The sequence below is a fragment of the Micropterus salmoides genome, unplaced genomic scaffold (assembly GCF_014851395.1).
Source record: "Micropterus salmoides isolate LMB-PRFRI ecotype aquatic unplaced genomic scaffold, ASM1485139v1 Ms_hic_scaffold_15, whole genome shotgun sequence".
NCBI classification, from domain to species: domain Eukaryota; kingdom Metazoa; phylum Chordata; class Actinopteri; order Centrarchiformes; family Centrarchidae; genus Micropterus; species Micropterus salmoides.
The window spans coordinates 6,113,449-6,141,164 of record NW_024040596.1 but is presented as its reverse complement, the minus strand read 5'-3'; the positions used below and the strand labels follow the sequence as shown (position 1 = coordinate 6,141,164).

Genomic DNA, 27,716 nt, shown 5'->3' with positions numbered 1-27,716 from the left:
AAAATATTTGTAACTCCGAGGAGGGTCAAGATAAAAAACTAAACGAAGTCACCCCATAGCCACCCCACTAGCAACCACCACCCCAATAAACAACAAACAGCCCCATACTGTATAGCACTTTAATACATGTTGCATGCTTATGATTGAGTGTTTGAAATGCTTACTGAAAGCTGCCACCGCCAGTATGAGTGTGACCACGATGGAAACCCAGGAGACCCAGAGTGCCTTCTTCCTGTAGCTCTGAGCCTCGTGGGGCTTCAGACGCATGCTGCTCTCGAGGAGACCTGCAGTGAGACACACAAACACTGTTACAAGGACAATTCCGCCTTTCTTCTTGTGACGTTCGTTTTATTTCACGTTTTATCGTGTGACCATTTCAGCCCTTTTCAAACACTTACTGTAGACAGGAAAAAGATTCTCTTAAATCTTGAATAATGAGTACTTGGTTCACTGAAACATAAAAGTACAAGCTTGTGAACTCATCTAGGAGGCCCACAAGGCATTGCTGGAAGAAACACTGAGCTAAACATTCTGTTGCTGAACAATTAATCGTTTTCAAATCGAAATTCCTTGTGTGACAGACCTGCTCATCAATCACGAGTGCCATGCTCCTCCTGTTAGGGTCCTACTCACCAATCACAGCGGACACAGGACATATAGTACATTACAAACAAAACTAGAGGATAACGCGGGATAATGGTGCCAGCTGAACCGACTCAGGCCCCATCCACACTACTGCGTTTTCGAATTAAAAAGACCGTTTGCTACGTTTGCACCTCCCGTCCAGACTACAACGATGAAAACGAAGCCTTAAAACGGAGAAGTTTGGAAACGCTGCCGACCCCGTTTTGCGTTTCAAAACTCCGGAGGGCGTTTTAGTGAAGACGGGCCAAAACGGAGAACTTTAGAAACGATGACGCTACTGCTCACGCTTGGCTCTCTGATTGGGTCTTGCAAAGCAGAAACACGATGCTGCTGACTGGGTTTCTGACATCATTAAAATATTCTGTACCGTGCGAATAACACTCATCTGCCTGCACTTGTACTGCGCATGTCGCTGTTTACTTTGCAACAACTCCCAGTCTGTTTTCCGCCGCCACACTCCCGTGTTACATTCACTAACAGTCCCAGCTCATTATTGATCCACGCGACAACAAAAAAACTGGTCTAATGCTTCCTCTGTGTTTATTTATTCTTCGCCAAATCTTCTGTAAATACGGAATAGACCATCTGCTTCATGTTTACACTGGCACCCGAACGGGTCCTAGCTGTGCGTTTTCAGTCGTTTTGATGTGGACGGAGATCAACTCCAAAACGCAGCAGAAACGCTGGTGTGGACGGAGATCGTATTCGTTTTAAACTAAAACGGAGTAGTGTGGATTTCGCCTCAGGCAGTAGCTGTGCCGCGGTTTTGTCCGGTCAACTCACACTGAAGTGTTTGAGCAGTGGAGCGTTTAGCCTGCACGTTGTGAATGTGTTGTTAATTTGTCATTTTGTGTGCTTCAACTACGGATAACGGCTCTCTGTGAACCTTTTCCATTCCGCTCTCTGCAGGCTAACGTTACATATCCACATGGAGCATTTCAGAATAAGAGCGTTTTACCTGTCTGATTTTGCTGATTTGTTCAGATTTTGCTTATTTGTCTGTTTTAACTGTGTTAATTATTGATGTACGGTCTGGAGTCAGCAACGGGCGTTTTATTTTGAAAATCGGCCGGATTCTCTATGCCGTTCTGTGTCTGACGTCCTGCCTGGTTCATCTGCTCTGTGCTGCGTGAATATTGAACTTTAGCAAATCCCAAATCGAATCTTAAGCGCAGTACCTGGCAAATTGCAATTAGATTTTCCCCCCCAAATTGTTCAGCCCTATGCTAAACATAGTTTAAATTCGGCATTTTGGCATTCAATTCAAAATTTGGATCAGTAATTACATTTGGGATTTTGGATCAATGCCAGAAGAATGGTGTGTTGCTTTTATCATGAATAATGTGTTCAATGTGCAAGACTAGCCTGTGGGCATAATGGTGTTTCGAAATGACAGAAAGGGAGTCAGAGGTCAGGCTCTGCTCAGTACATGCTCCATTCATAGAAATGTTTTGTTGTTGTACCAGGTATAATCAATCCAATTCAAGAGGCTCAAGAGACCTATCAGTGAGCTTCAGTTTCTGCTTTTAGCATAAATGGAGCCGTTTCTCCCACCTTCTATGCATCCATCCTGTTAGATAATCCTCCACACCTAATGCCAGGGGACCCTTATTATACTGCAGATTACAGGTCATGAGTGAAGGCTCAGGGGCCGCTTGTCACGCTTAACTGTCTTTGCTGACCTTCACAGATTTAAACACAACTCCAAGAGCCTCCACAGTACACCTGTGTCACTCCACCACGCTGAGCACTCACGTCTACAGACCGTAACCAATCACAGTATCTCACGTTCACAGAATAAATCAACAAAAATCAGTCTTTTGTCACGTGTGATCGTGAGAACAAGAAAAGTCTGCTGTTGTTAACCAACCTTTATAGCTTTTTAAGGTACAGTTTCCTTCTAAGGGACTAAACAGAGAAGGTGTTAAAGCAGAACACTCAGTATAACATCCCACATACATTTCCTAGTGGCTCGCATGCCTGTTTCTTTGTGAGAAGTCTTTGCCTGAAGTCACAGACACAACAGCCCTGATTCTGAACTGCCTGAAGCGGTTCGATTGTCATGAAGCGTGAGGCTGGCTCTGCAGAGTCATGAAATATTTATAAGCCTTAACTTTTACCATCCAAAAGAGCTTTCAGTGCTATCAGTTATCATACTATCCAGAAATTTGTCTCAGGGACCATATAGCCAATCACCTGTGAACTGCGCTGAGAGACAGAGGCTGTTTCCTTTTTCAGACTCCAAGTCTGGCCACAGGCAAATAATGGGAACAAATTAAGGGAAAACAAGGCTCTTTTAATCATTTAACCTACTGAAATGCTGTAGAAAAATCTATTCAGTAATCATATTAGGAAGTTACTTGAATAAGAAAAAAATAGAATACTGACTATGTGTACTCAAAGGGAAAATAACCAAAAGGGTTTGTCTTTGTTTTGCCCGGTTCTATTTTTTAAGGCTTTTATATATAAAAAGGAATTTATATGCTTTTATTTTTGAATGGAATTTATACCAAGAACAACAATGTTGGATCATTATTAGCCTAGGTTATGACAAAATCAACTGTTTTTAAACATTTGGCACAAGTTAACTTTGCGATCAACCACCTGACACAGGACAACTAAGCCTACAAAACATATTTAGAAACAATATGACATGACTTACAGAAAAACACACACAAAACAGTCACTAAATGACAACATGATTGGGTGCCAAGACGACTGTGCATGTGTGTGTTTGCATCAAAGAGGGAGTAATAGTAAAAAGCCTTTTATACTCAAAACAACTGAACCAATTTTCAAAATAAACCATTTTAAGACTTAAAGGAGAGCTACGGTGTTTTAGTGTTGCACATGTATAAATTTGGGGGAGCTGTAAAAGACTACAAGAGTGGGAGGAATCAGTGCAGCAGAGGATGAGATACGCTTACTTTTAGTCCCTATGGGCTGCGCTCCAAAAATCCCTGATACCATGTTTCCCAAAACTGCAACCAATGGCATCCTTTCGTGAAGCCCTTCCTTTATGGTGAACAGCTACGTATTTTAAACTCCACACGTTCTGTTAGGAGTCTTTAAGCTAAAGATGAGATGAGCTAAGAGACTTTACAGACTTCTCAGACTTGACAAAGAAAAATATATTATATACTGACTTGAGAACTGACCTTTATGAGTAAAATCAGTGGAGTTTGGAAATACAACATAGTTTATTTTGTACACTCAACATTTGTGCCCTCAATCATACGATCTTGTATCCCATGTGACGAAAATGTACCTTTAATCAATACTCACACTAAATTTGTCGCCTTTATTTGATTTAATTGTCTTTTGTTTGTTTTTTTGTCTTTACATTTCTTCCCATTTTTCTCACAATGTGGGACGACCAGTTCAACCTACATGCAGCTCTTTGCTCTTGTTAACTCCCAGTGTTTGTCTGGTGTGGGTGTAGACAGAAGGAGACAGAGCATCCAGAGGGAGTTTGTGCTGCTACTAGGACACGATCCCTCACCAGCTTCCAACTGTTTTTGATGGACTGCCAGACCCTTGCACTTCAAGCAATGTAGTACTGCAACTGACTTTAGTTTCGTTCTGGCAATTTTTATGTATCCGGTCACAAAACTTGAATGAACCTGTTATGATGCATCCTGTGAAAAATATAGTTGTTGATACTAAAATGTACAGCTCATTTACATCTGTGTTTCTATGGGAGGTCAGTCTAAAAAGGTCAACTTGACATCTTCAGTATGCTGTATATTTACATCCAGAATTTATTACATTTAGTGTTATTCTCATTTTGAGTCATGTTATGGTAAAAACCCATTCACCCTTTGATTTTCACCATCTAGCTGAAATCACTTATACCTTTTTTAAATGTTGGTAAACCCGCTAAAAATAGGAAATTGACTCATTTCACATTACCAGTAGACGAGTTTGCCTTTTCAGTTTTTTTCTGATGTGTGAAAATAAGGTGTAGCCGCGGTCTGGTTGCTGTTTAACAGCATCACCCGCGGCAGGTCGACAGGTGTGTTTACGGTGTTTGTGTGCCCTTAAAAGACATCACAGTGCGGATATAAATTCACAGCTGACGGACTGTAGCCTAATACTACATAAACATATGGATGAGACGTTTATAGACATCACGCTGAAGACAAAAGCCAGATGTTTGTGGGTGTTAGTAGGTTCTTTGGTCCAGTGTGAAACAGAATTTAATCGGGCTGTAGTTGATTTCTTCGAAGATATGAAATAGAAAACCACATGGCTTGTGCTTAAAGGGAGCTGAAAATCATCTGGAAGTCTTCCATCAGGGCCAAGAGCCAGATCACTGTGACGTATATTAAGTCACACTGTGCAACTATGTGTGCGTGTGTGTGTGTGAGCATGCAGACTCATGTAAATGAGTTCCAGTGCGTGTTTATCTGTGTAAATAGCCTTAGAAAAATGTGCATGTGTTTATTTTAAATATGGTGTGTACTGCATGTGTGAGGAAGAGAAAATGTGCCTTATTTCAAACAATAGCAACTAATCATGTTGTGTGATGTACTGTATTTGACATTTGTCCTGATTGTACAACACACATCTTACAAGCTCTGGACTTGCTCTGCTAATAGCTTGCTATGTTGTAGGAGGCAGGTAATTTTCTATGGGTATTAGGAGAGTTTCCAGCCAGGGTTGCTCACGTTGAAGATATCCATCATACTATACAAGATTCATTTTTTATGTATGGCTACACAAACAAAAACTGAGTTCACTAAATTTGACATACAGCATCCAATGGAAGCTACTCAAAAAATGTCCTGCGGTGTCCAAGTTTTATACCTGGATGAAAAACTAAAGGACATATATTTAGCTTTAAACAATTTAGCTAACTAGCTAACCAGCATATGTGTGTGTGGGTGGGTGGCAGAGGGGGGAAGTGAGACAGCAGAGCTTTGCTCACATGATCCCTGGCTGGGGGATCAGACAGAAGGCGTATACACACATCTCTCACGTACAAGTTTGTGTGTGGGGGTGTATGTCTCTCTCTTCACACTTGTCTCTGTTAGACCTTAGTTTTCTAAAAATAATTAACATCAACCATGTAGATCAAAAGGCCGATTACTCACACACACACACACACACACACACACACACACACACACACACACACACAAAAGCTATGTATTACTTTTTAAATAATCTGAAAGCATGCTCCTATTGTCTGTCATCATATCATAACTAGATGGGTAGATGGAAACCGCTGGCCTTGAAAAGCACGATCAGAAGACTGCAGAGGTTTTCTAAAAGCAACGTCAGGGACATTTATGTAAATAGGAGAGAGATGAGAAAAGCAGGGGAGGGAGATGTGAATGTGAGAACATTACCTCACCTGGCAACAGAAGCGAAGTTACACAGTAAGTGATTACATACATTTAAATTGGCACTCGTGATGGTTACTTAGTACTACTTAACAATTGCATAATGACATCTATGGTTTTAGAGGAGCTTACTGCATGCCTGAGAAAATAACCCTTGTGATGTCATTAGGGTTTGTCATGCTTTGGGTTTAGGGCCTACAGCTGTTTGAGAGAAAGTCTGCGTGGCAACCTCAAAGTGTGACGTTGGAAACCATGACCCCTAAACCGTGACCATAAACCAGGCATTCATCACAGTTCAGGTTTTGGAGCTTGAGCCATAGCAGGGACTAAAGTCAGGATATCTCAGCTCTCTGCTGTTGATTTTAGACCACTGAAAAAAAATCTGTCTCACACAAGTTCGCTGACTTTATGGAAGTGCAACGCTATACACTGGATTACCTCTTTATGTGTTCAGTCTTCTTCCTAAGAGCTCAAATCTGCCAACTGACCAGTGTCAATTGTAGGAAGAAGACAGGAACAGTTAAATTAACATCTTTCTTCATTCTGACCTTCTTTTTCAGTTCAGACATCAAAGCTGATGCTGTAGATTGATTCCAGCTCTTAAATAAGCCAAATCCAATAACGTTGCATGTGTAAAACTGAATCGATCAAATGAATGAATGAATGAATGAATGGCTTTAAGGACTAGCAGTGTTTTAAGCTTTGAGTTCATCTTTTGCTTTACTCTAATCTGAATCCTGCTGATGTAGGACTACCATAAATTATTCAAATAAGAGCCAGACTAAAAATACCTCACATGGGTAAAAATACCCCTCCAATCTCCCCAGGGGCACACACACACAAACATGAAACACACACACACGCACACACACAGGCACACGCACATTTCACTTGCATGCATATCCATAACTTTTAGGAACCAAATCCAAGCACCAAACATGCCAGAGATAGATGAAGTTACCTTCTCCCTCCACACTGTCTGTGATTTTCATCTCCTGGCCCGCGGTGAACGTCTCTGACTGGCTGGGGCGTTTGGCTTGCTGGTGATGGTTGTTGGTGAAGCCATCCGGGGCGCACTGGCCGTTCCGCACCGTGGCCGGGCAGGGATCCACAATAGTCGGGTCTGGGACAGGGTAGGACTCTTGGGTCACCGGGTCTGTCATTGTTGCTGCAGTTACTGTTTTGTTTTAAGGCTCAAAGGCAGAGAAGATGATGATGGAAAAACAATTCAGGCCGGTTCGCTAAGTGCAGCAGCCATCCAGCGCGTCCAATATGCCCCCAGTGTCGACTCAGTTGCGCGGGCGGGGGACGGGGTGGGGGAGAAGAGATGGCGATAAGAGAAGATGAGAGATAAAGGATTTATCTCCCCAGCATCAGCAGCGAACCAACTCCTTCAGTGTGAACTCAACACAGCTCTGCAGCCTCAATGTAAATGCCCTGTCCGGCTGAGCCAGTTAGAGACAGTTGGAGAGGGTTAGATGCGGCGATGCGATAAATTGCTGAGATCTGCTGTGGATCTGGCAGGCGGTGCCAGCAAGTTGGGTTTTTTTTCCCCTCCTCCTCTTCCTCCTTCTCTCCTCCTCTCAGATCCCAGCATCTGATTCCCATAGACCACCACATAGAATAATCTATCCTGAATCACTCAAGCATTTTCAAGTTTTTTCTGCAAATTACCTTTGATTTATATGCATGAAACAAAACTTTAACGACACTTAGCGAGCCGTTATCAACATCTAAAGTAAAAAAAGCCATAGGCTATTGTTTTTATGGATTACCCTATTAGCGCCACATGGCTGCTTTATCAGTGTAATGCTTAGCATATTTATCTAATTATAGGCTATGATAATTTGTTTAGTTTACATCTTTCTTGATAGTGAATTTGCCCTCAAATCCCAGATTCGCCGTATTTACCCATGGTTAACAAATTATCCAAACGAATGGAAATCAGATACTGTCGCACATTAATCTTTTTATTACGCGGTCTATAAACAACCCGCCTGAATTCTGTTTTGACGCTCAAGGCGTTCACGAGGCTACAACAATTGGCCACCAGGTGGCGCCAAAACGCAGGCTTATGAGCAGTTGTGGAGACGAACTAATGGAAAAACATTTCAGCAAAATATCAGTCAACTTTTTGACTGATTATTATGTAAGTCAGAGCTTTGCATTTTATTTTAACACACACACACACATACACACACACACACACCCTTACTGTTTTTTAATTTAATTTAATTTATTTGATGAACCATATGAATTGAATTCACAACACACACTCACACACTTACAGCTTTATTTATTTATTTTCTTTTTAATTTTTCTTATAAAAAAAAATCTAACACTCAACACATGTTTTATTTACTTCATTTAATTACTGTATGAAATGAATTGTTCTTTTGTATTATATTTTAAACTTTGGCAATATTGTAGTTTGACATTCATGCCAATAAAGCTCCATTGAACTGAATTGAACATCATAACTGCATCATCCAAACATGCACCTATCATAAACAAAACTATGAACACAAAACTCTGAGCATAAAGGCAGCCACCTCAGCTGCACAGATAATGCTGCTTTAACTGTTAGCCTACTTTCTGCTTGTTTTATTGACTAGGTAATAAATAACCAGGGTGTCCCAGCAGCAGCCTTTCACCTGCTGGTCATTGGTTTCTGGCTGAAGGCGGAGAGTCAATTTGCTCTCAGTTACTACAAGAGATCTCGGGCAGCAGAAACCCATGTTTTCCCGAGTGTAATCATAAGGATGAAGGTTGACATTCATAATCATATTTTACCAAAGGATTGGCCCGATTTGAAGCAGGTAGGCACTGAGAGACACAAGCTCATTAAGGATCTGAGAGGTTTTTAGCCTGGAGCCTCAGCGTAAATCCACACAATCTACAGGCTAGATCTGAGTGGGTTTTAGAAAAACACATCTGTCTTTGTCTGGCAGGCAGAGCTCCTCCTTGAATGTTACTAAAAGGCAGTAAAATAAAATGTACAGACTTTTCCAGTTGGAGTGTCAGAAGGGAGTTTAACAGCTCACTCCATAAATCTGTGTTTTCTATGGATGGTTAAACTTTAATCAATAGGTGGCTGTGGCCTTGCTCTTTCGCTGTCCTATCTGTTCCTGCTGTTAAGTCTGTGTCACTATGGAGGCCTGGCCTTTGCCAGTGATTGTCCATGTTTAGTGCTGAACAGGATAGATGGTCTGCGGACTGGTGCCCTCACCACATCGCAGTCTTTCTTTCTTCCCATAAGTAATTACATACAGTAACATAATATGACAGGCATATTCATATTTTGAGTTGTCAATTAGCTTCTCTGCTACTTGAGAGGTCTGACATCAAATGTATGCATCCTGGTATTTTTTTGGCACAAATTTTGTGTGTTACACTGGCGTAATACTGTATTTCACGATATGTGATAAACCGACTGAAGGCCTATATAAATATAAGTGAACAAAAGTGAATTTTAGGATATTTAACAAGTCTTATTTTATTGTAGTCCTGCGGCCTTCTTATTATCCATGTTATATGAATAATCGGAATTTACTGGTGGCCATAGTGAGAAAAACACATAAAAAGTGTATTTCACCACATTTTACAGGAACAGAAGTACTGCATCTTTTTCTATAACAGACTTCTAAAACATACATGTCATTAGTTCAAAAGGATTTTCATGAGCAGCTCTCATGAAATTTAGAAAAGTCATAAACCTTTTCATGCATTTGTGGATAGTTATTTTAACTCCATTTTGAGTTACCATATCACAGTTATGTTCTCCAAGTCATTTGAGGACAGTGTCAGTTGATTCATAGCAACATTATAACAGCGGGTACTCTCTTGGTTTCCAAATATTTATTTCTTGATGACCTTATCAATCCAAGATGGCCGACTGTGATGGCTAAATGCCTCAGGCATATCTGTGAAACACTTTTATTCAAGGAGGTCATTCAAGACAAAAAAAATAGTACTATGTACTGTAAAGTCTTATTAACAGGTTTATGTTTTGTAAATTAAAATTTAGAGTAAAATATAGTTTTTATACACCAAAAACCAACTGTCCACGTTTGTGGACGTCATGCAACAGTGGAGTCAGTGTGCATTAAGTTTGATTTTTTAATCTGTTGATATACAGTATATATTCAAATTTTTCAAAGATGTGATGAATTTCAAAGATGTGATGAATTGTATCATATTACAATAAAGCATAATAAAACATTTAACAAATATATTAACATTATAACAATGAAAAAGTGCATATTACAGCATTAAATGGCAACTTTTGACTGGCTTAGCAAGACATTAGAAGAAGTATTGTACTCACATAATGTAAAGAAATCAGTTTTAACCAGAAATATGTACTCTGTTACATGTTGTATGTTGATATGAAAAACTGAGATGAATCAACATAAAGTTAGATGAGGATAACAATATGCTACTGGGTGTCCGAAGTCATGTAATTACACTTATAAATAGCACTGTTAGTGTTCTTTTCTTTATTATTTGTTCCTAAAATATTTGTTTTATTGTTAATTTTCAACTATTGAGACTAAATAACTAGCATAACATGACATAACAAACATAATATTCCATGTTGTCAGGGATGGCATTTTACTCCTATGTTGCATGGTGTCCACATACGTGGACAGTTAAATAATTTAAAAATAAAACAGAATTTTGAACAAAATGGATTTGTATTTTAGCTCAATTTTGAGTAAGAAAAAGAATCTATGAAAAAAGAATTCATGCATGAGAGGATGGTAACACAGTATGTTGAGTATGTTGTTTGGCCTTTTAGAGAGGTCCTGGTCTCTTATCATTTAAAGCAGACTTTTATTGAATGAATTGTAAAACCCATCTCGCATTTTAAAAATTCTGAAGCGTCTCTGTGGCATCAACAAAGTACACAGAACTGCAGATCTGTAGGGATCTGAAATGGGGCTTTACTGGCTGCATTGCTGATGTAGATCATTTGTGGCTTCATCTGCAAAGAGTCAACAGCCTCAGATGGCATTCACTGTGAGTTATCCAGCGCGTTAGAGTGGATAGTCATCTAGGAGCAAGATTGAACCCTCGCAGACAAGATAACACAATCAATACAGGCTTTTCCACAGCCGAACGTGTCGGGGGCATCAAACTCTGCCCATGTTTTACATCTAAATTAAGGACTCCAGATATGTAATCTAATGCACAATACATGTTTTTCAGTATGTGAATCTTCTATGAACCATTCAATTATTAAGCACAATCCCTCTTTTGAATGTGTTTCAGAGGTATGGATATGATGGGTTTGTCCAGCTTCACCATCACTGCAAGGTGAGTTTTTTTCTTTTATGCATGTATCAGATGACAGGAGCCCTTAAGCAATTGTACTGCATACTATGCTGGGGGACACAGCAGGCACCTCCCGGCTGCACCCCACCCTGTGGACCTGTCAGCCTGTTTCTCGCCACTTGAGCAGCTGCAGAACTCAGCATGCTGCCACTGCATCAGCGGAGATATTTACTTCAAATACCACAGAGCAGCCTGGCAGCTGTGCAGCCAATGCAACTTTAATCGGCAGACGAATAGTTGAGCTTCTGGCATCATCAGACTGCACATAAGGATGAAGAGTTAAATGTGTCACATCGATGCATTCAAATATAAGCCGTGTCTGAGGAAGAACATCTTTCCCGATACCAATGTTAAAACAAGGTCTATGAGGACTCCAGGTCATATTGGAACACAGGTGTAGATACACCCAAGATTAGAGATTTTGTACTTAATTACAGGGGAAAACATTGTCCAGGTGCTAGTTGTTAACATGACACATGACATTTTATCTGTCTTGAAACTGTAATTCCAGATATAAATGAAAGTTTACATCTCCTATTTTTCCCATGAAACAGAATGAATCAGCGGTCTGCTGCCATCGTGTGGTTGTATTTTGAAGTGTTATGAAATCCAAATCTCACATAATCTCATGAGTTGAAAACTATATAAAGTCAATTAGTGCAACGACCAAGAACAAGAACAATACGTCTGCCTGGGTGCCCAACGGAGAGAAGGAATTTTAACTGCATGTTGTCATATCAATTAGGGATGTGACTGGTGTTGATGTTGTGTTTCAGGGTGAAGCAGAGATGATGAAGGATGGGAAGCTGTTTCGTGTGATTCAAGAAAACTGCTGGGATGCAAACGCACGCATAAGGGACATGGATCAACATGGTATGTGCACAGACAGGACATACGCCAACAGATAATACAGCGTTTCATCTCACTGATGCCTAAAACGGTTGTTTCTGTTTATGACCTTCAGGTGTCACAGTTCAAGCCCTCTCCACTGTACCTGTGATGTTCAGTTACTGGGTAAGTGCACAGTAGGTCTGAGCAACTTGGATCAAAAACAATGCAGCTATTTATTTCTGTGTGCTTAACACCTGAAACATTGTGTTGTTTACTGTGCCCCAAATTACTGTGAGCTGCACAACACATTCCTGTTGGATAAAAGGAACACATTAAATGTGAGGCTTTTTGTGTAATACCACAGTGGCTTATATGCTTGTCTGCAAAGCTACTTAACTTTCTTGGCTCTTCTTCAGTCACAGAAGCATCAACACGAAATTGAAGAATGTGTTTAAAATTTTATTTCAGCTTTCAAATATATATATTTACCTATTTCAATCATATTTTTTGGTTTACAGGCCAAGCCTCATGACACACTGGATCTCTCTGTCCTTTTAAATGACAATTTGGCTGAGACAGTGCGTAGCAACCCCAAGAGGTTTGTGGGCCTGGGCACTCTGCCCATGCAAGCCCCTGACTTAGCCGTGCTGGAGATGAGGCGCTGCGTGAAGGAACTGGGCTTCCCTGGGGTGCAGATTGGCTCACATATCAAGAACTGGGACCTCAACGCCCCTGAACTCTATCCTTTCTATGCTGTGAGACACTGAATGTTGCAGTACATGCTTTTATGATAACATAATGTTCCTGGTCATGGTTATTGCAAATGTACCTATGTTTACACTCCACTGGTTTGATTTATTTCATACTGAAGTGCATGACATTCCTTTACATTCAGAGGTCAGATTCAAGAGGAATACTGATCTTGCATTGTGTCTTCCATGCAGGCAGCTGAGGAGCTGGGCTGCTCCATATTTGTCCACCCATGGGACATGCAGACAGATGGGAGGATGGCTAAGTATTGGCTGCCATGGCTGGTGGGTGAGTGAACAAGCAATATTGTACATCACCCCTGGTCTAGCCAATAGAAAAAAACAATTTCCCCATGCGTTAAAACTCACATAGGTGTTCATTTTCTTTCACTTCATATTTGATGCATTGTGATACAGCCAATGGTTATCAATAATGCTCTTCTTTGGTTTTTAATTTTGCTTCTACCACTTAGTATATTAACCCACTGACATTGTCTTATAATAACAAGGCATTTATTTAAAGCACCGTTTGAAAAGACACATTATGTTTTGTTGACATCTCCATCTCAAAGGCATGCCGTCAGAGACAACCATGGCTATTTGCTCGATGATATTTGGAGGTGTCTTCGAGAGATTTCCTAAACTGAAAGTCTGCTTTGCACATGGAGGTATAGACCAAATGTTGCCGATACATTTCAGTTGAAGTACATTAAAGTCATAGCAGAATAATATAAGCACCAAGGTGTGAACTTCAGTGTATTCTCACTCCGTGCTCAAATAAAAATACACCGAGCCACTGTATGTTTTTGCTTGACCTTCATTGCTTTTGTGGTTGCAGGTGGCTCTTTTCCATTCACCGTTGGCAGAATTGAACATGGCCACAGAGTCCGCCCTGACCTGTGTGCAGTGGACAACGAAATCAGTCCAAAGAAATACCTCGGCTCTTTCTACACCGACTCCCTAGTTCACGATCCCATCGCCCTGATGCTACTCATTGATGTCATTGGAAAAGTGAGCATGTGTTCTTTAAACACACACACAGACACACACACCATATTTTATGGGTGCTCAGAGACGGCCTATACATTGAGAACACTCTGACGGACAACATGTATTCCTCTTTCAGGATAAAGTGATGCTGGGAACAGATTATCCATTCCCGCTGGGTGAGCTGCAGCCTGGATCACTGATTGAGTCAATGGATGAATTTGATGACACGCTAAAGGTTACAATATTTTCCTGTCATTCATCTCAACAATGCAGTTACCTCAGTATGGCATTGACTCTACAACACATAGCTAGGTAGAAAATATGCATATTATAAGCTGTGCAAAGGAGGCAGTACAATTTGTAATTTTAATACATTTAAATTAATTAAAATAAATGTATGTATGTATAATCCAGAATTAAATATGGTGTGTACTCTTTTTTTCCAGGATAAATTGCTTGCTGGAAATGCACTGGAGTTTTTGGGCCTGAAACGAGAGCAATTTGAGTAACATGAAAAGCTGAGATGCAACTGCTACACCCAGTGATTCAATGCAACGGCTTTATTCACATATTATTAAATTAAATTAAATATATTTAGATTTGTGTATAGTAGATACAACCAATGTTATTGTTATTTGATATAATAAAGTAATTAAGTATTTTACCCTTTTTAGAGAATTTCCTCATTTGTTTGAACTCAGTATCAAGTATAAAATGGCATGTCATCACCTCTATTAGAAGTCGTCTATCAATCATTGGCCTAAAGACATTCTATAAAATGAAAATGAACATGTTAATATGATTATATGGTACCTGTGTCTTGCGGAGTTGGAGTGTCAGGGTCAGACTGGGACAAAAATCCACACATCCCCATCCACGGTCTTGCACATCCACTACTTAAATTTGTGTACAGATGGTGAAATAATTCCTGAATCTAACAGATATTTAAACATTTAATGCATGTGACTGGCAAACAGTGCTTACTACTTTTTAAATAGCACATGTTACTAACAAATTGCACATGCACAGGTTCCTCCTATCCTAATAGTTAATTAGAACCACAATATTAAGAAAGTGAGAACATCATTGCTACCTTCACTGCACGACTCTGATGCAGGAACTGAGCTGTTTTCACCGGGTCCAGCAACATACTAGTTTTGAATAGATATAGAGAACAGAAGTAAGCCAATGGCTTTTTAATATCTCAGCTAACTATTGCATATGAGTGCCTGTAATGGAAGCCAAGTTCCACCCTACCTAAGGATTAATTAGTATTTTCTATGTTTTCTTCTTTGTCTGCAGTAGGCTACTATTGTCCTTCACTGCAGCTTCAGCAGCCGAATTAAGACCTTTCGAAAAGAGTTTGTTAAATTTGATGCACTCGTGGGACTTAAGTGACCTTTTTTTTGCTTTCTCTAACTTTTTCAGCACCGCCTTTGATTTTGACTAATGTTTGAGTAGCATAACATCTGATCTGGTCGGTCGGCCCATCTCGGGACCAGACCGGCCGTTTCCAAACCCCGATCATGTGTGCTGTCGACCTGTAAAAACAATTTATTTAATTTTTTATTTTTCAAAGGCCCACCACAAAACAAATGGTCTGGCCCCCCTGTCATATACCAAATGGCCAATCCGCCGCTGAGTGCTGTTGTTCTTCCTTTACAGTAAAATGGTATTTATCCACATCCTTACATGTCATCTTATTGCTATCAATCAACAGAGAGTTTCTATTTGTTAGCTTGATGGAAGGTTACAAATTGTAAGTGACCTAAAAGCATCCTATAATAGAGAACTCTTAACACACATGGTTTTCAGGTAGGCTACACATTTGCATTCACTCCCACTAATACAAGGGACACATATGCAGGGCTGCCCTGGTTGCCTTTCTAAATATTTTCTTCTGTTAACGTGATCCCTCATGTCTTAACAATGAATAGACTCAAATAGCTAAAAAGCTGTAGCCTACCAGCCTAATACATGCTCTACTTCAAAGCAGGCGTTGTGCATGGATTCTTACGCTAAATAACTCATCTCATCGAGATACAGCACATTTCTTGTCTACTGAATATGAATGAAACACTACAAAATCATGCATCCTGTTAATGATTTTGTTAAGACTCAACTTTGAAGCAAGAGGAATTCCTATTTTTGCCTGCTTCCTGAATATACACAAGAACATAAATCTATAAAATAGACTGAAGTTCTGTGAGGTCAATATTAGTCATCATTTATATGGTTGTGTAGTTAGTCATGTGTTATTGTGGGTTAAATGGTCAGTGCATATTCATTCCAACAAATTTGACCCAAACTAAAAACGCAGTGTTGTGTAAAATGTGAATAAATTAAAAACAATGGATAAAAGACAATAAACAGCACCGCCGTTAACGTCACTGGCCGCCACAGCAGCACCAGATGTGCGCAACCAATCGCACCGTGATCTCATCATGAGCTCACCATCGAAGAAGTCGTGTTTTCCTGTGCGACACCGACGTCACATCCGCTTTCTCGATGCCCAAGCGAGCGTTGGAGAGCAATGGCGGCGTGCCGGGGATCTTCGTCGAAATGGTTTTTCACCCGGGAGCAGCTCGAAAACACGCCGTCTCGCCGATGTGGAGTAGAACCAGACCGGGAGCTCTCCTACCGGCAACAAGCAGCGAATCTGATCCAAGATATGGGCCAGAGACTCAACGTGTATCCTTTGTAAACAAACTTAAGCTGTCCGTAGACCAGACCGAAGTAGACATGGCGCCGAGCGTCGGAGCGGGCCCGTTAGCTAAAGTTAAACTGACTGCTGAGGTTAGGGTGCACGAATCAGGAGTTTATCAGTTTGTATGTTTTGTTTTTATTGGTTAAAATGCTGTTATACTACACGAATCTTAATCCGCAATGACAAAGCCCACTCCCACGCTGGGTGTGTTTAGCACATGTATGCTAACATAGCATGCTGCACTAGCTTAGCTGATGGTTGACGTCCAAAAAGGCCATTAGATTAGGTGAGTTTGCTGCTGTTGCTAGCGCCTTGTCAGCTGAAATAAAAAAGTCTTTACCCCTAGATAGAACTCATATGATCAAACAACGACATGCTTCAGTTTAATATGTAAGCTGATGTTTAAAGTTATCTGCCAGTTTCTTGCTATTTTGATGCAAGTTAGCTTTTGCACTAGTTCAGTAAAGCTAACGTTGTAAGCCTGCTAACGTTGGCTAACCTGTTAACTTTTCTGTAACGTAACTTCCATCGTCTTTAGCGATTTTAAACAGTTGTTTAGTGCTTATACGGTGTCTTGGTTTGTTATAATGTCGTATAGCAAAATTTTTCACTCTGTTCTTGGTTACACTAAATGAAATAAAACATTTCCCTTAACCTGCCCTCCAGCTCGCAATTAACAATAAATACAGCCATTGTTTACATGCATAGATTTTATATGCACCACTCTTTCACCAAATTCCATAGAAATGTAAGTATTCTGCTTCACTTCTATTGACTGCAACCTAGTATCACATGTTAGACTGTTACAAAAATTATACTCTTAGGATGGGTAACGTTACATATTTAAATGTCTTCATGCTTTTGTACAGATAATCTCTCCAACCACCTTATTCTTGGCCGCAAAAGTGGAAGAGCAACCACGGAAACTCGAACATGTGATTAAAGTTGCACATGCTTGCCTGAATCCCCAAGAACCGCCTCTAGACACGAAAAGCAATGTAAGTTCAAGAACCTTGACATATTGTGTGGGTTGAAAGTTTTTTTTTTTCCCTCTCTACATCTGACTCTACATCTATTCTCCCAGAGGCCATGGTTTCCCTGTGTATAACTGGCTGATTCCCAGATTCCCTTGCCCTCTACAAATGGCTTTATTTTAACTGCCCTGGCCTGCTGTTGGTGTGTAACAAACACCTTCGCCCAACAAGGCTTAGATTTACAGTAAAATTAGCCTCTTTGTTTGGAGTTTTTGGCCATTTGAAATCCTTTGTTAGGGGGTAGATTAATAGACTCATTACAATTGTGTTGTAATGACTGTCTATCAAACTTCAGGCATACCTCCAGCAAGCTCAAGAGCTGGTGATACTTGAATCCATAGTGCTGCAGACCCTGGGTAAGTAGTGGTGACTGGAGTGGATGACTTGAGAGAGAGATAGCGTTTTTGTTTATCATTATCATGATCTTTGGCATATCATTAACAGTAAGGGAGTAGTGCTGTTAAACACTGTTGAACTTATCCATCACAACCTGTTGAGTGAAATGTTTTCCCAGCTGCTGTATTGGTATCTTATCATGTACATATTTTCAATAAATCATATAAAGGTGACATGTCATTCTCTCATTGCTGACAACAGTCATGAAATATGGTATTGAAAAAGCTATAGGGGTAAATCACATCATTATTTCACAAATGTGATCCCCATTTCACTGCTCTGCAACGTTTTATTTTTTGGATACATCAATTTGTGCTTGCTTATTGATTACAATCGGTACTGAGAAATGCCTGGCATCCAGAGTGAAAGTGGTCAGAGCTGATTTGATTGCCATTTATTTGTAACATAGAAATAGGAATTGACCATCACGTTCCATTATTTAACATTTAACATATAGATACCTGCTAGAATCTGAATTGATGGCCTTAAAACGGAGCACTAGGTTCGTTTGTTTTTAATCATAAAATGACATGTCACCTCCAAACTGTGTCTGTTGAACTCACCTGTCATGTATTTTGTTCCAGGCTTTGAAATTACTATTGATCACCCACACACTGATGTGGTGAAATGTTCCCAGCTAGTGCGAGGTAGAGGCTTCCTTCTTTGCTCTTTGTGCCCTCTGCTCTTGTTTGTCCCACCTCAGATATGGGTGGGGAGGGGGGTGAAAACCTTGCTGATTTAATGGTTGCGTGACACACACCATGCTCTTTTGATTTCACTGTAGCACATAAAAAACAACATTTACTGATGCATATTGGGCCAAGTCCAAGACTGAATTGTATCATCAGTTATTTTGTGTTGGAGGTTTGCGGTCCCCCTTAAATATTGGTTAAGTTCAAATCAGTCGTTCTGGTTGGCATTTGCACTGTTTTTTTCTTTGTGATCACATAACCAGATGTGGGAGAAAAGACATGTAGTGTCTAGCATCTGTTTTTTGGGTTCTCCTATGAGCTTAGCAGAAAATATTAAGAGACTAAATTAGGACTGTTTATTCTTTTATTTGGTCAGACCATGATTCAGTTTCCATAGTATTGTCCATATATCTTTTAGCAGACATTTTGGAAAAGCAGTGTAACTAATAACATTAACCTGTCTGTCTGCTACCTAAGTGTCAGTCATTTTATTATTTACGCATGTGCCTTTCCTACTGTGGCATGACAGTCGAAATGTTCTGCATGGACAAAAATTTTGACTGCCTTTTTAGATGATAACGTTACCAATTGTTAGTTCATCTGGCTACGCGATATGTTTGAAGTCGGTATCATGTTATTGAAATGAATACACTGTGTGTGTGTTAGGGCTGACCACGAATGGTCAAAGATTCGATGCTTCGATGGGCGGAGCCTGATTCAACTGTCAATCCACAGTCGAAGCTCTGCAGCGAAACAAGGATCTTGCCATTTTGGCAATATGGGGGTGCTCAACGTCTGATTTTTACATAGAACTACCAGTTTTCAATATAAATTTCAAATAAATAAACAAATAAATTTAAATAAACATGTAAAACAGAAAAAGCTTTTAATAAATGGTTTTAAAATGCGTGAATAAATCCAAAATTACCGTTAAAGAAGGGGGTTCAGCCTCACCGGTGTTCCGAGTTGTCTGCACCTCGCGGGACTTTCAGATGATTTATCGTCGTTGATGAACCACGCAGAATATTATATCGTTTTTAAATACTAGGCTACTTGAAATAGACCCGTGAGGAACCACGACGTGCATGTACATTTGGTTGTCGGTCGGACAGCATGCAAGCAAATCTCTACACAAAACAGGTGAATGGCAGGTGAGCAGAGGGAACACGGTCAACAGTAAGCCTCAGATTAGCTGTAAATGTACAGTGTAAGTGACACTGACTAATGAATAGAGACTGCTGCTTCTCAAGATTAAAGCTGAGCTGTTGTGCCCCCACCCACCAAAATCGCTGCGCACAAACAATGAATTACTCATCTTTCATCTAATTGTCTTAAAAAAAATTAGTCATTTGCCAAACTGATTATTTGTAAAATGAAAACATAATATGATAACACTTAAAGCCATTCATCAATAATGGTACATTACTTCTTACCCCTGCGTGCAAGCTTAATTTTAAATAATCCAGCTGACCGAAGTTCCCTATAATGTAGCAACTGTTTGCTCCAAGTTTTGTTTTCAGTCTTGGCCTTGGCTTAATCACTACATTGAAAGTTAACTATAAACAGTAAACATTCACTTCCTGTCCTAATGAAAATAAAATGCTGTTAACTTGCTGAAATGGTAATTGTTTTCCCCTCTGTTTTTTTTTTCTCCTCTTTTTCTGTTTCTCTTACAGCAAGCAAGGATCTGGCACAGACTTCCTATTTCATGGCTACCAACAGGTTGTTATCCTGCCCCTCCTTTGTTGCACTTTGACTGCACACCATAGCTTCCTGTAATGCAGGGTACCCTTTCAGTGTCCAACGGGCCCTACTTGCGCTGGTGGTTGTTGGGATGCTTGCCTCCTCCCCTCAGCTCCCCTCCTTTGTTCAAAGGAAGCGGGACAGGGTGGCTTGTAGCGTTACCGGCCCCAGTCGCAGTGCGGTGTATTGTACAAGGGACCATGTGTTGGCACAGATGGGTTGAATGCAAGATGTGAAGTGTAGTGGTGCGCTTGAAACCCACGTGTTTGTTCGGTTGCGAAAAAGTGCATAATTCTAAAAGAAAGACACTTTGGTAGCCTGAATAGCAGCTAAAGATTTCACAGATGTAAACATTTCTCGTAGAGGTCTTTCCGGTAAGTACCACAGATTCATTTTTAAAATTTTCTTTTTCATATCCATTTGTTAAAAATGCATTATTTCCTCAAATATTTTTCACCTTTTGCAATATTTACTTGTCTTTAAATGCACATTTTTCCTTGCTCTTCTACAACATTCTTTCATACATAGTAGTTAAAAAGATGTGACAAGAACAACGTAATCTCGACCCATTAAGGACCTGCACAATATATAAGAATATAAGCCTAGAACTATTTGAGTATCCCTCATACTGACCGAAATGCATTTGGTGATAAAGATTTATTCTTAAGTAAGGACAAAATGCTGTTGACATATCTTGCAGTAGAAAAACTGGGTCCTTAAAGGGTTTGTTTATAGTAGGCAGTGGTGGAAAGGAATTGAAATTTATGTAATTAACTTTGTTTTTTAATCAGTTGACAATGTCTGGATGCTGACTGGACAGTGTTTGTAGTTTGCCCTGAGCTGGCACTTACCAAGAGTGAAAGCTGTAGCTAGTGCTGGGAAATATGGCCAGGAATGTTATCACGATAAAAGTCATATAATTTGATATCAATAACTATGATAAATGTCAAATCAGATGGTTAACTGTGGTTTTAAACTTTTCTTTATGGTCAGAACGTGACAAACACAAACAGTGGATCACTTAAGACATTTGAAGTAAAACATTCAAAACAATTATGAAAAAATCTTTTTTTCAACAAATAAATATCTTAATAGAAAACATGCTAATTTGTTCATGATTCAATGAATAAAATCAAACATTTATTGAACATTTGTTATATTGTTATTGAAGAAAATTATATTGCTATAATTATAATCAATTTATTGACCAGCCCTAGCTATAGCCAGATTGTTCTTAAAATAACGCAATACAAATGTATTTATTTAAAATGAGTCTGGAAGACTCATTCATAATGTTTAAAAAGTATTTTTTATTTATAAATCCACCGGAGAGATTTCAATATCTCAGATGCCAGCTGCTTTTAGATGTTGGCTGTGACTAGTAGCTTTGTTTAAGGCTGCTGTTGTAATCTGACAGACCAGACTCCAGACATTGTACTTGTCTCATGTTACAAGATTACCATCCATTTACCAAATGTGTTTTTAAAAGCACCTATGCAAAATTGTGTCTATACAGCTTCATGCTGAGGCAAGGTGTTAGGAACGTGATAATAAATCTGGTTTTATCATGGAGTATGTTTTCCTTGAGAATCTTTATTTTCATGCCCTAAGAAAACAATAGTATGTTCATGGCTTATGTGTCTGATAAATGATTGTGGGGAACTAAAACCATAGCTGTTTGTGTCAAGATTTTAGCTGTAAATACTTGGAAGGGGGCCGTTAGACTAGTTATTTTTGATGTGATATGAACATTTTGTTGTTCATGTTCAATTCCACTTTTGCAGAAAAATGTGACATTTCTTAAACAATGATTTTACACTGAAGTCATTGATTGAGGCTCACAGTATTGAGCCTATGTATACATTTCAGTATACCGCAAACACTGGCAGCACTAAGTTGTATTCATTGATCTGGAGGACCCACTTGGTTTATCCTTTTCACAGTTGAAACAAAGGGAGACCCATATATGGGAGGGTTGTAGGAGCAGCCTCTTGTCTGTTATGTTGTCGGTTGTACAATGATGCAACTATGACATGGGTGGCCTCTGGGTTTCACAAGGGGTACGCTACATGTAGCTGCTACACGTGGCCCCCTCCCCACTTCCCTCATTTTTTGTTATGTTGTCCCTTGAAACATAAATCATTGTCACATGACCAATTTCAGTGCTTACTTTTAAGCACACTGGGAATTATGTCCTTAAATCACATGAATCATGAAGTTGTTAGCAATGTCACCTGTATTGTGACCTGAGTTGAGAAGCTGTTATGTGATCAGGTTTAATGTATCAACACGAGCAAATAATAGCTTATCTTTTGCAACAAATGCATACAGCAAATTAAAGTTGTCTGCTCCCCCTTGTGTTTTTTTTCTCTCTTCTCCACATGTGGGACCCATCATGACTGGCCTGAAATCGACTCACTCACATACCTATACTCTCACATATGTAAAATACTCTTACACACATTCATCACTTGCGCATACCCTCACACCCTACACAGTCTACACCTCACTACCTTCTGCCTCCAGTACAAGCCCACAGTGATCGCCTGTGTGTGCATCCACCTGGCATGTAAATGGTCCAACTGGGAGATCCCAGTTTCCACGGACGGAAAACACTGGTGGGAGTATGTGGACAACTCTGTCACTCTGGAGCTGCTTGATGGTAAGATTGAATAAACGTGTTTCACTTTTCCTTAATGTATTACAGTGAATGGTTTTCAGCAATTTCTTATGTGGAAAGGTAGTCACATATTTATACAGGTGTATTTTAGGCTGTTTGACAACATTCATGTCTTTTACTTGCAGAGTTGACCCATGAGTTTCTGCAGATTCTGGAGAAGACTCCCAGTCGGTTGAAGAGGATACGCAACTGGAGGGTAGGATTACATTGCTGTTCTGTTTCAGTCTTTGGAAAGACATGTTTGGCCTGTGATTTAGATTTTGAAGTCGAAATTTATGTAAATGTAAAAAAGTAAAACAAGTGGAACAGCTGATTACAGCAGGTAATAAAGCTCGTTAAACATCCTGTTCCTCCGAAACTCAGGAAGCTGGTCTGTGCTGCAGCTGTTTTTAATGACCAAGCAAAGCCTGTAGTTTTTCATTATATTCCAATCAAATCTGATGTTCATTTATACATTTTGCTCTTGGATAGTGGTTACAAACAATGACGGCGTATAGGCCTACGGCCTACGTCAGCTGGTTAATTTGATCTTCGCAGGTCTTTAGACCACGGTGGAAACGCACACAACAATGGGCTGAAGTAATCTTTTACTTCCTTGAAAAGAGATCCGGGTGGTATTGGTGGAAACACGATGAAAATGGCTGTTCATTGTCCTTTTCCATGGACACGGTTAATAAATAAGACGTCGCACAGACGTCGAAAAAATTTATTCAACTCATTTTCGGTTCTCATTTATAAAAGAATAGAAAATATGGGGGGTAACAATAATATAATATTACTTATTAAATATGTTAAGGGAAAATAATACAAGTAGAGGTTTACTTCCTCTTTAGGCATAAGTGTTTGACAGTGGGACGTCGTCCAACTTTCTGTGTAGGAATGTGGACTGTATGAGCTACAGTATCTAGATACATTCTTCTGGCAACATAAAAGCATACAAATAATGTAACCTCGGTGTAAACAGTTGAAATTTAAATAATTTATTTACATAATCAATATCTGGCTATCTGTAGTCAGATTTGCAGAATTTTCAGACTAAATGTGAGCTCAACCATCTACAGAGAAGACTGCAAATTTGAGTCTGGAAAAGTATTGAATTTTGAAATCGAAAATGTGTAGGACCCCAAATTTAACCGTCTGTACTATATGAACTCTACACTTAACCCAAGTTTGGCTATATTGGCAGCAGTGTTAAAGCACAAATATTAACAGAAGTCCTGCTACATTGAACTTAACGCTAACAAAAACCAAGCTCAAAACAGCGTCACAAATCTCTTTCTACCCTCTAGGCAACACAAGCTGCCAAAAAGCCCAAGACTGAGGGCGCTCAGTTGACGGACAACTCCTTTGCTGGGCCTTCCATGCTCCAAGATCAAGGTGATGCCTCACTCCTTGGAGTCTCCTCCAACCCAAGTTTTTCCAAAGCAGGCGGCGCCTTCCCCGTGCCTATACCTGGCCACGCTGGAGGTGCACCGCTGTCTCTGGACACCTTAACTGGCACATACAATCCAGCTAGCCACAGTGAGTGGCCCCAGGGCAGTCAGGGCCTAGCAGGGTACCCTTCCACCTGTATAAAACAGGAACCTCTCAGCATCCCTCTCCAAGAGCCCACACTGTCCTTGCAGACCTCCACTTCGTCTTTGCTTCAGCATCCGCCAGTATACAAGACTGAGAAAATGGTAGACTTCAACCCTGTCAAACAGGAACCGAAAGGAATTGGTGGAAGCGGAGTGGGCAAGCATCAGCCACCACCTCAGTCTGCCTACCTTCTGCCAGCTCAGCCTCCTCCCCTTCAACCTTCTTCAGCTCCGAAGCTGTCTCTGGACAAATACAGAGAGAAACATGCGGCAGAGCTGGTTGTCTGTGGGCAGAAACGTGGTCAGGAACAGTATGGAGGAGTATTGGATTGCGATGTGAAGGTGGATATATCGTCTTCCTCCTCTTCTACCTATGCACCATCCTCTACGGGCCAAGTAGACCATAGAAAACATTCACTGCCCCACCAAACATCCATGGTGGTGGTGGCAGCACTGCCTCCCCAATGAAAATTAAAGTCCCCTCCTCAGCTTCAGGGCAAGATAGACGTCATCACAGTGACAAACGTGACAAAGGCTCGCTTAAACTCCGTCTGGCTGTTCCTGGGTCCAGTGGCAGCTCCCAGCTGGACAAAAGTAGTCAACCAAACAAAGATGAGCTTAAGATGAAGATTAAAGTTTCATCATCAGAGCGCCACAGCTCATCAGATGAAGGCATGGCGACCAACAACAAGAGTAAACATTCCAGTCCTCTGGTGAGCAAGGAGAAACAACATTATGGAGCAGATCACAGCCTCCACCGCCACCACAAGCACAGTCACCCTCATCCACACACACACAGCGGGAATGGACGAGGAGGCCCAGAGGGCCCAGGTAGCGGGGGAAGCCTTCTAAGAGGTCCTCCAGGACTGGTCAGCATGGAAGGGGCTACACTTGCTCCTCCCGGATCCACCTCTTTGTCGTCATCGCGCAAGAGGGCGTACCCCGAGGCCAGCCACAACCACCACCCTTCCTCCTCATTCTCCACTTCTTGCTCCAAAGTGAGCAAAATCTCCAAGGGTGGCACTGGTGCTGCAGGTACTACATCTTTTTCTTTCCCCTTTTTTCCTCCTTGCTCCTCTCCTGTACTGCAGTGTGTCTCGTCCGGCTTGCAGCTCTATGGCTAACCTCCTCCCCCTCCTCCTCCCCCTCATTCTTGTTTCTCCTCCTCCCCTCCTGTCACACCCAGGTGGGCTGCGGACCTCTCAGCAGTACTCTCCTCCTAGTGAATCGCCACATGAAGTGGGAGAGCAGAGACACTGAGTCCATCACTCTGCAGCCATGGCCAGCACATGGAAATGGCAACAAACTACCCACAGTTCAGACTCTGAAGACTATGCTCACCCCCCTGTTAAGTGCCCTAGGACAATTAACTCTTTATGTGATGATAAACCCTTTACTGAAAGGCAGAAAAATGTATCTGCAAAAAAAACGAAAAGTATTGTTGGACATCTCAATTTCTGAGAGACATGAAAGATGAAAAATTATGCTTCCTGACTGTCAGATCTCTGGGCTGTGATACTCAGTCCTGTCTTTCTGTTAGTTTGTTAAATTGCTGCTTGGTTCACCTTCCTCCTCAAATGAGTAGGGATGTGCAAGGGTGGGTTTGTGTGTGTTTTCATCGGGAGGAAAGTCCTTCCTTAGATTTCAGATCTCCATATGGGAAAACAAAAGTATTCGTAAGTACTATAAAAGGCATGGAAGGTGCACTTTATTCATTTTCCTCCAATTTTTTTTAACGAGTAATTTAATAGAATCACCTTTCTGCGGTTGTATGGAGGAAGCCAGCTGGAGATGAGTTCAAGTTATGTTTGCTGGCAATCCATTTAGTATTGTTGATGGATGCAATTATTTTTTTTAGGTGTGAATCATCTCCTCAATTGCTTTCTTGTCTTGATTTCTTTTTATACTTCAGTACCGTGCGTATGATTTGCATGTTTCAATCATCAAAGGGATTTAAAAGGAGAACACGTACTTGCTGTTTACAGAAAGAGGAGATAAATGTTCATACGTTTTTGTATGTTTAAAGAAAAAAATCTATACCATGACTACTCAGGTTTGGAGCTGCTTGTAAGTATAAAAAGACAACTATAATACCTATAAAAGACTTTTATTTTGTTGACCAACGGATTGGGCATCATCAGGTGAATGACTGCAGCATTCTACTGGTGTGTGCTTCTTTCAGCCTTCCTACAGAGGGCGCTGGACTGTGCTTTTCCATTATAGGAAATCCGTTGATGCCCTCAGTAACACAGGCACATCCAACACCTACTTATCACATCAGAGTGATGCAATTTGTACCAAAAATAATTTTTTGGACCTCTAAGTAGACCTTAAGCTGGTTGCCAAAGGCTGTGCCTCAAAAAGAAAAACACTGACAGACAGTAGTAGTGTGCTATTACAGTTTACTTAACCCTTTTTACTTTGAAGTGCAGACATAATTTCAGCTGTAGCCCTTTGATGTCAGCCCATGAAGGGCATACATGTAAGTAGTATTCAATCCGCCTTTAACAGTGTGCTATTCAGACGTAACACCCTTATTGGCTCTGTTCCATCCCAGCAACAGTTGGCCAAACAGTGACCAGCCATGCAACCTGATGTGCTGGATATTTTTGGAAAACTCGCGTATCTACAATATGGATGTCCCTAATAGGTTTTGTCACTGATGTCCACATACACTGATTGTATTTACATTTACAGCCAAGTCCTTGTCTGCACACGTCTTTCCATCACTTTCATACATTAAAGTCTAAATTGTCCAATCTTGTCACAACACTTCCCTCTATTCTTGACTAGGTTACTCATTTATTTTAAGTGCAAAATACCAATAAGCCTGAGGCTGGACTGGTTGTACCCTCATTAGGGATTTACAGTAGGGCACACAGAACAAATGCCATTGTGGACAAACTTGCATAAGCCACTCTTTACATCCTTTTTTCTTTTCATTTCTATATTGCAAATAAACTTCAAAGTTTCCACTACCCCGACAC

The 27,716-nt window shown here is 40.5% G+C and overlaps 3 protein-coding genes across 3 annotated transcripts in view; 2 read left to right on the top strand and 1 right to left on the bottom strand.

The window, feature by feature from the left end:
- Positions 1 to 7,185, bottom strand: part of tmem163a (transmembrane protein 163a) — a 68,157-nt gene extending 60,972 nt beyond the window's left edge. The window contains exons 1-2 of the mRNA XM_038719525.1: positions 6,955 to 7,185; positions 165 to 284 (exon numbers count right to left, since the gene is read on the bottom strand). Coding sequence (XP_038575453.1) covers positions 165 to 284; positions 6,955 to 7,156 — 322 coding nt within the window. The 5' untranslated portion in view covers positions 7,157 to 7,185. The remainder of the gene's footprint in view (positions 1 to 164; positions 285 to 6,954) is intronic.
- Positions 7,186 to 8,659: 1,474 nt separating this feature from the next.
- Positions 8,660 to 14,569, top strand: acmsd (aminocarboxymuconate semialdehyde decarboxylase). Its single transcript, XM_038720134.1, has 10 exons — positions 8,660 to 8,812; positions 11,268 to 11,312; positions 12,107 to 12,203; positions 12,295 to 12,344; positions 12,680 to 12,916; positions 13,106 to 13,199; positions 13,483 to 13,578; positions 13,749 to 13,921; positions 14,037 to 14,135; positions 14,347 to 14,569. The coding sequence occupies exons 1-10, from the start codon at positions 8,756 to 8,758 to the stop codon at positions 14,407 to 14,409; spliced, it is 1,011 nt and encodes a 336-aa protein (XP_038576062.1). The 5' UTR covers positions 8,660 to 8,755; the 3' UTR covers positions 14,410 to 14,569.
- Positions 14,570 to 16,394: 1,825 nt separating this feature from the next.
- On the top strand, positions 16,395 to 27,707 carry ccnt2a (cyclin T2a). Its single transcript, XM_038720132.1, is given in 11 exon segments — positions 16,395 to 16,591; positions 17,274 to 17,355; positions 17,477 to 17,605; positions 17,937 to 17,997; positions 18,622 to 18,684; positions 20,406 to 20,451; positions 22,971 to 23,134; positions 23,278 to 23,348; positions 24,442 to 25,159; positions 25,162 to 25,764; positions 25,916 to 27,707. Coding segments are annotated over 11 exon segments (2,169 nt in total). The 5' UTR covers positions 16,395 to 16,433; the 3' UTR covers positions 25,990 to 27,707.
- Positions 27,708 to 27,716: the final 9 nt, after the last annotated feature.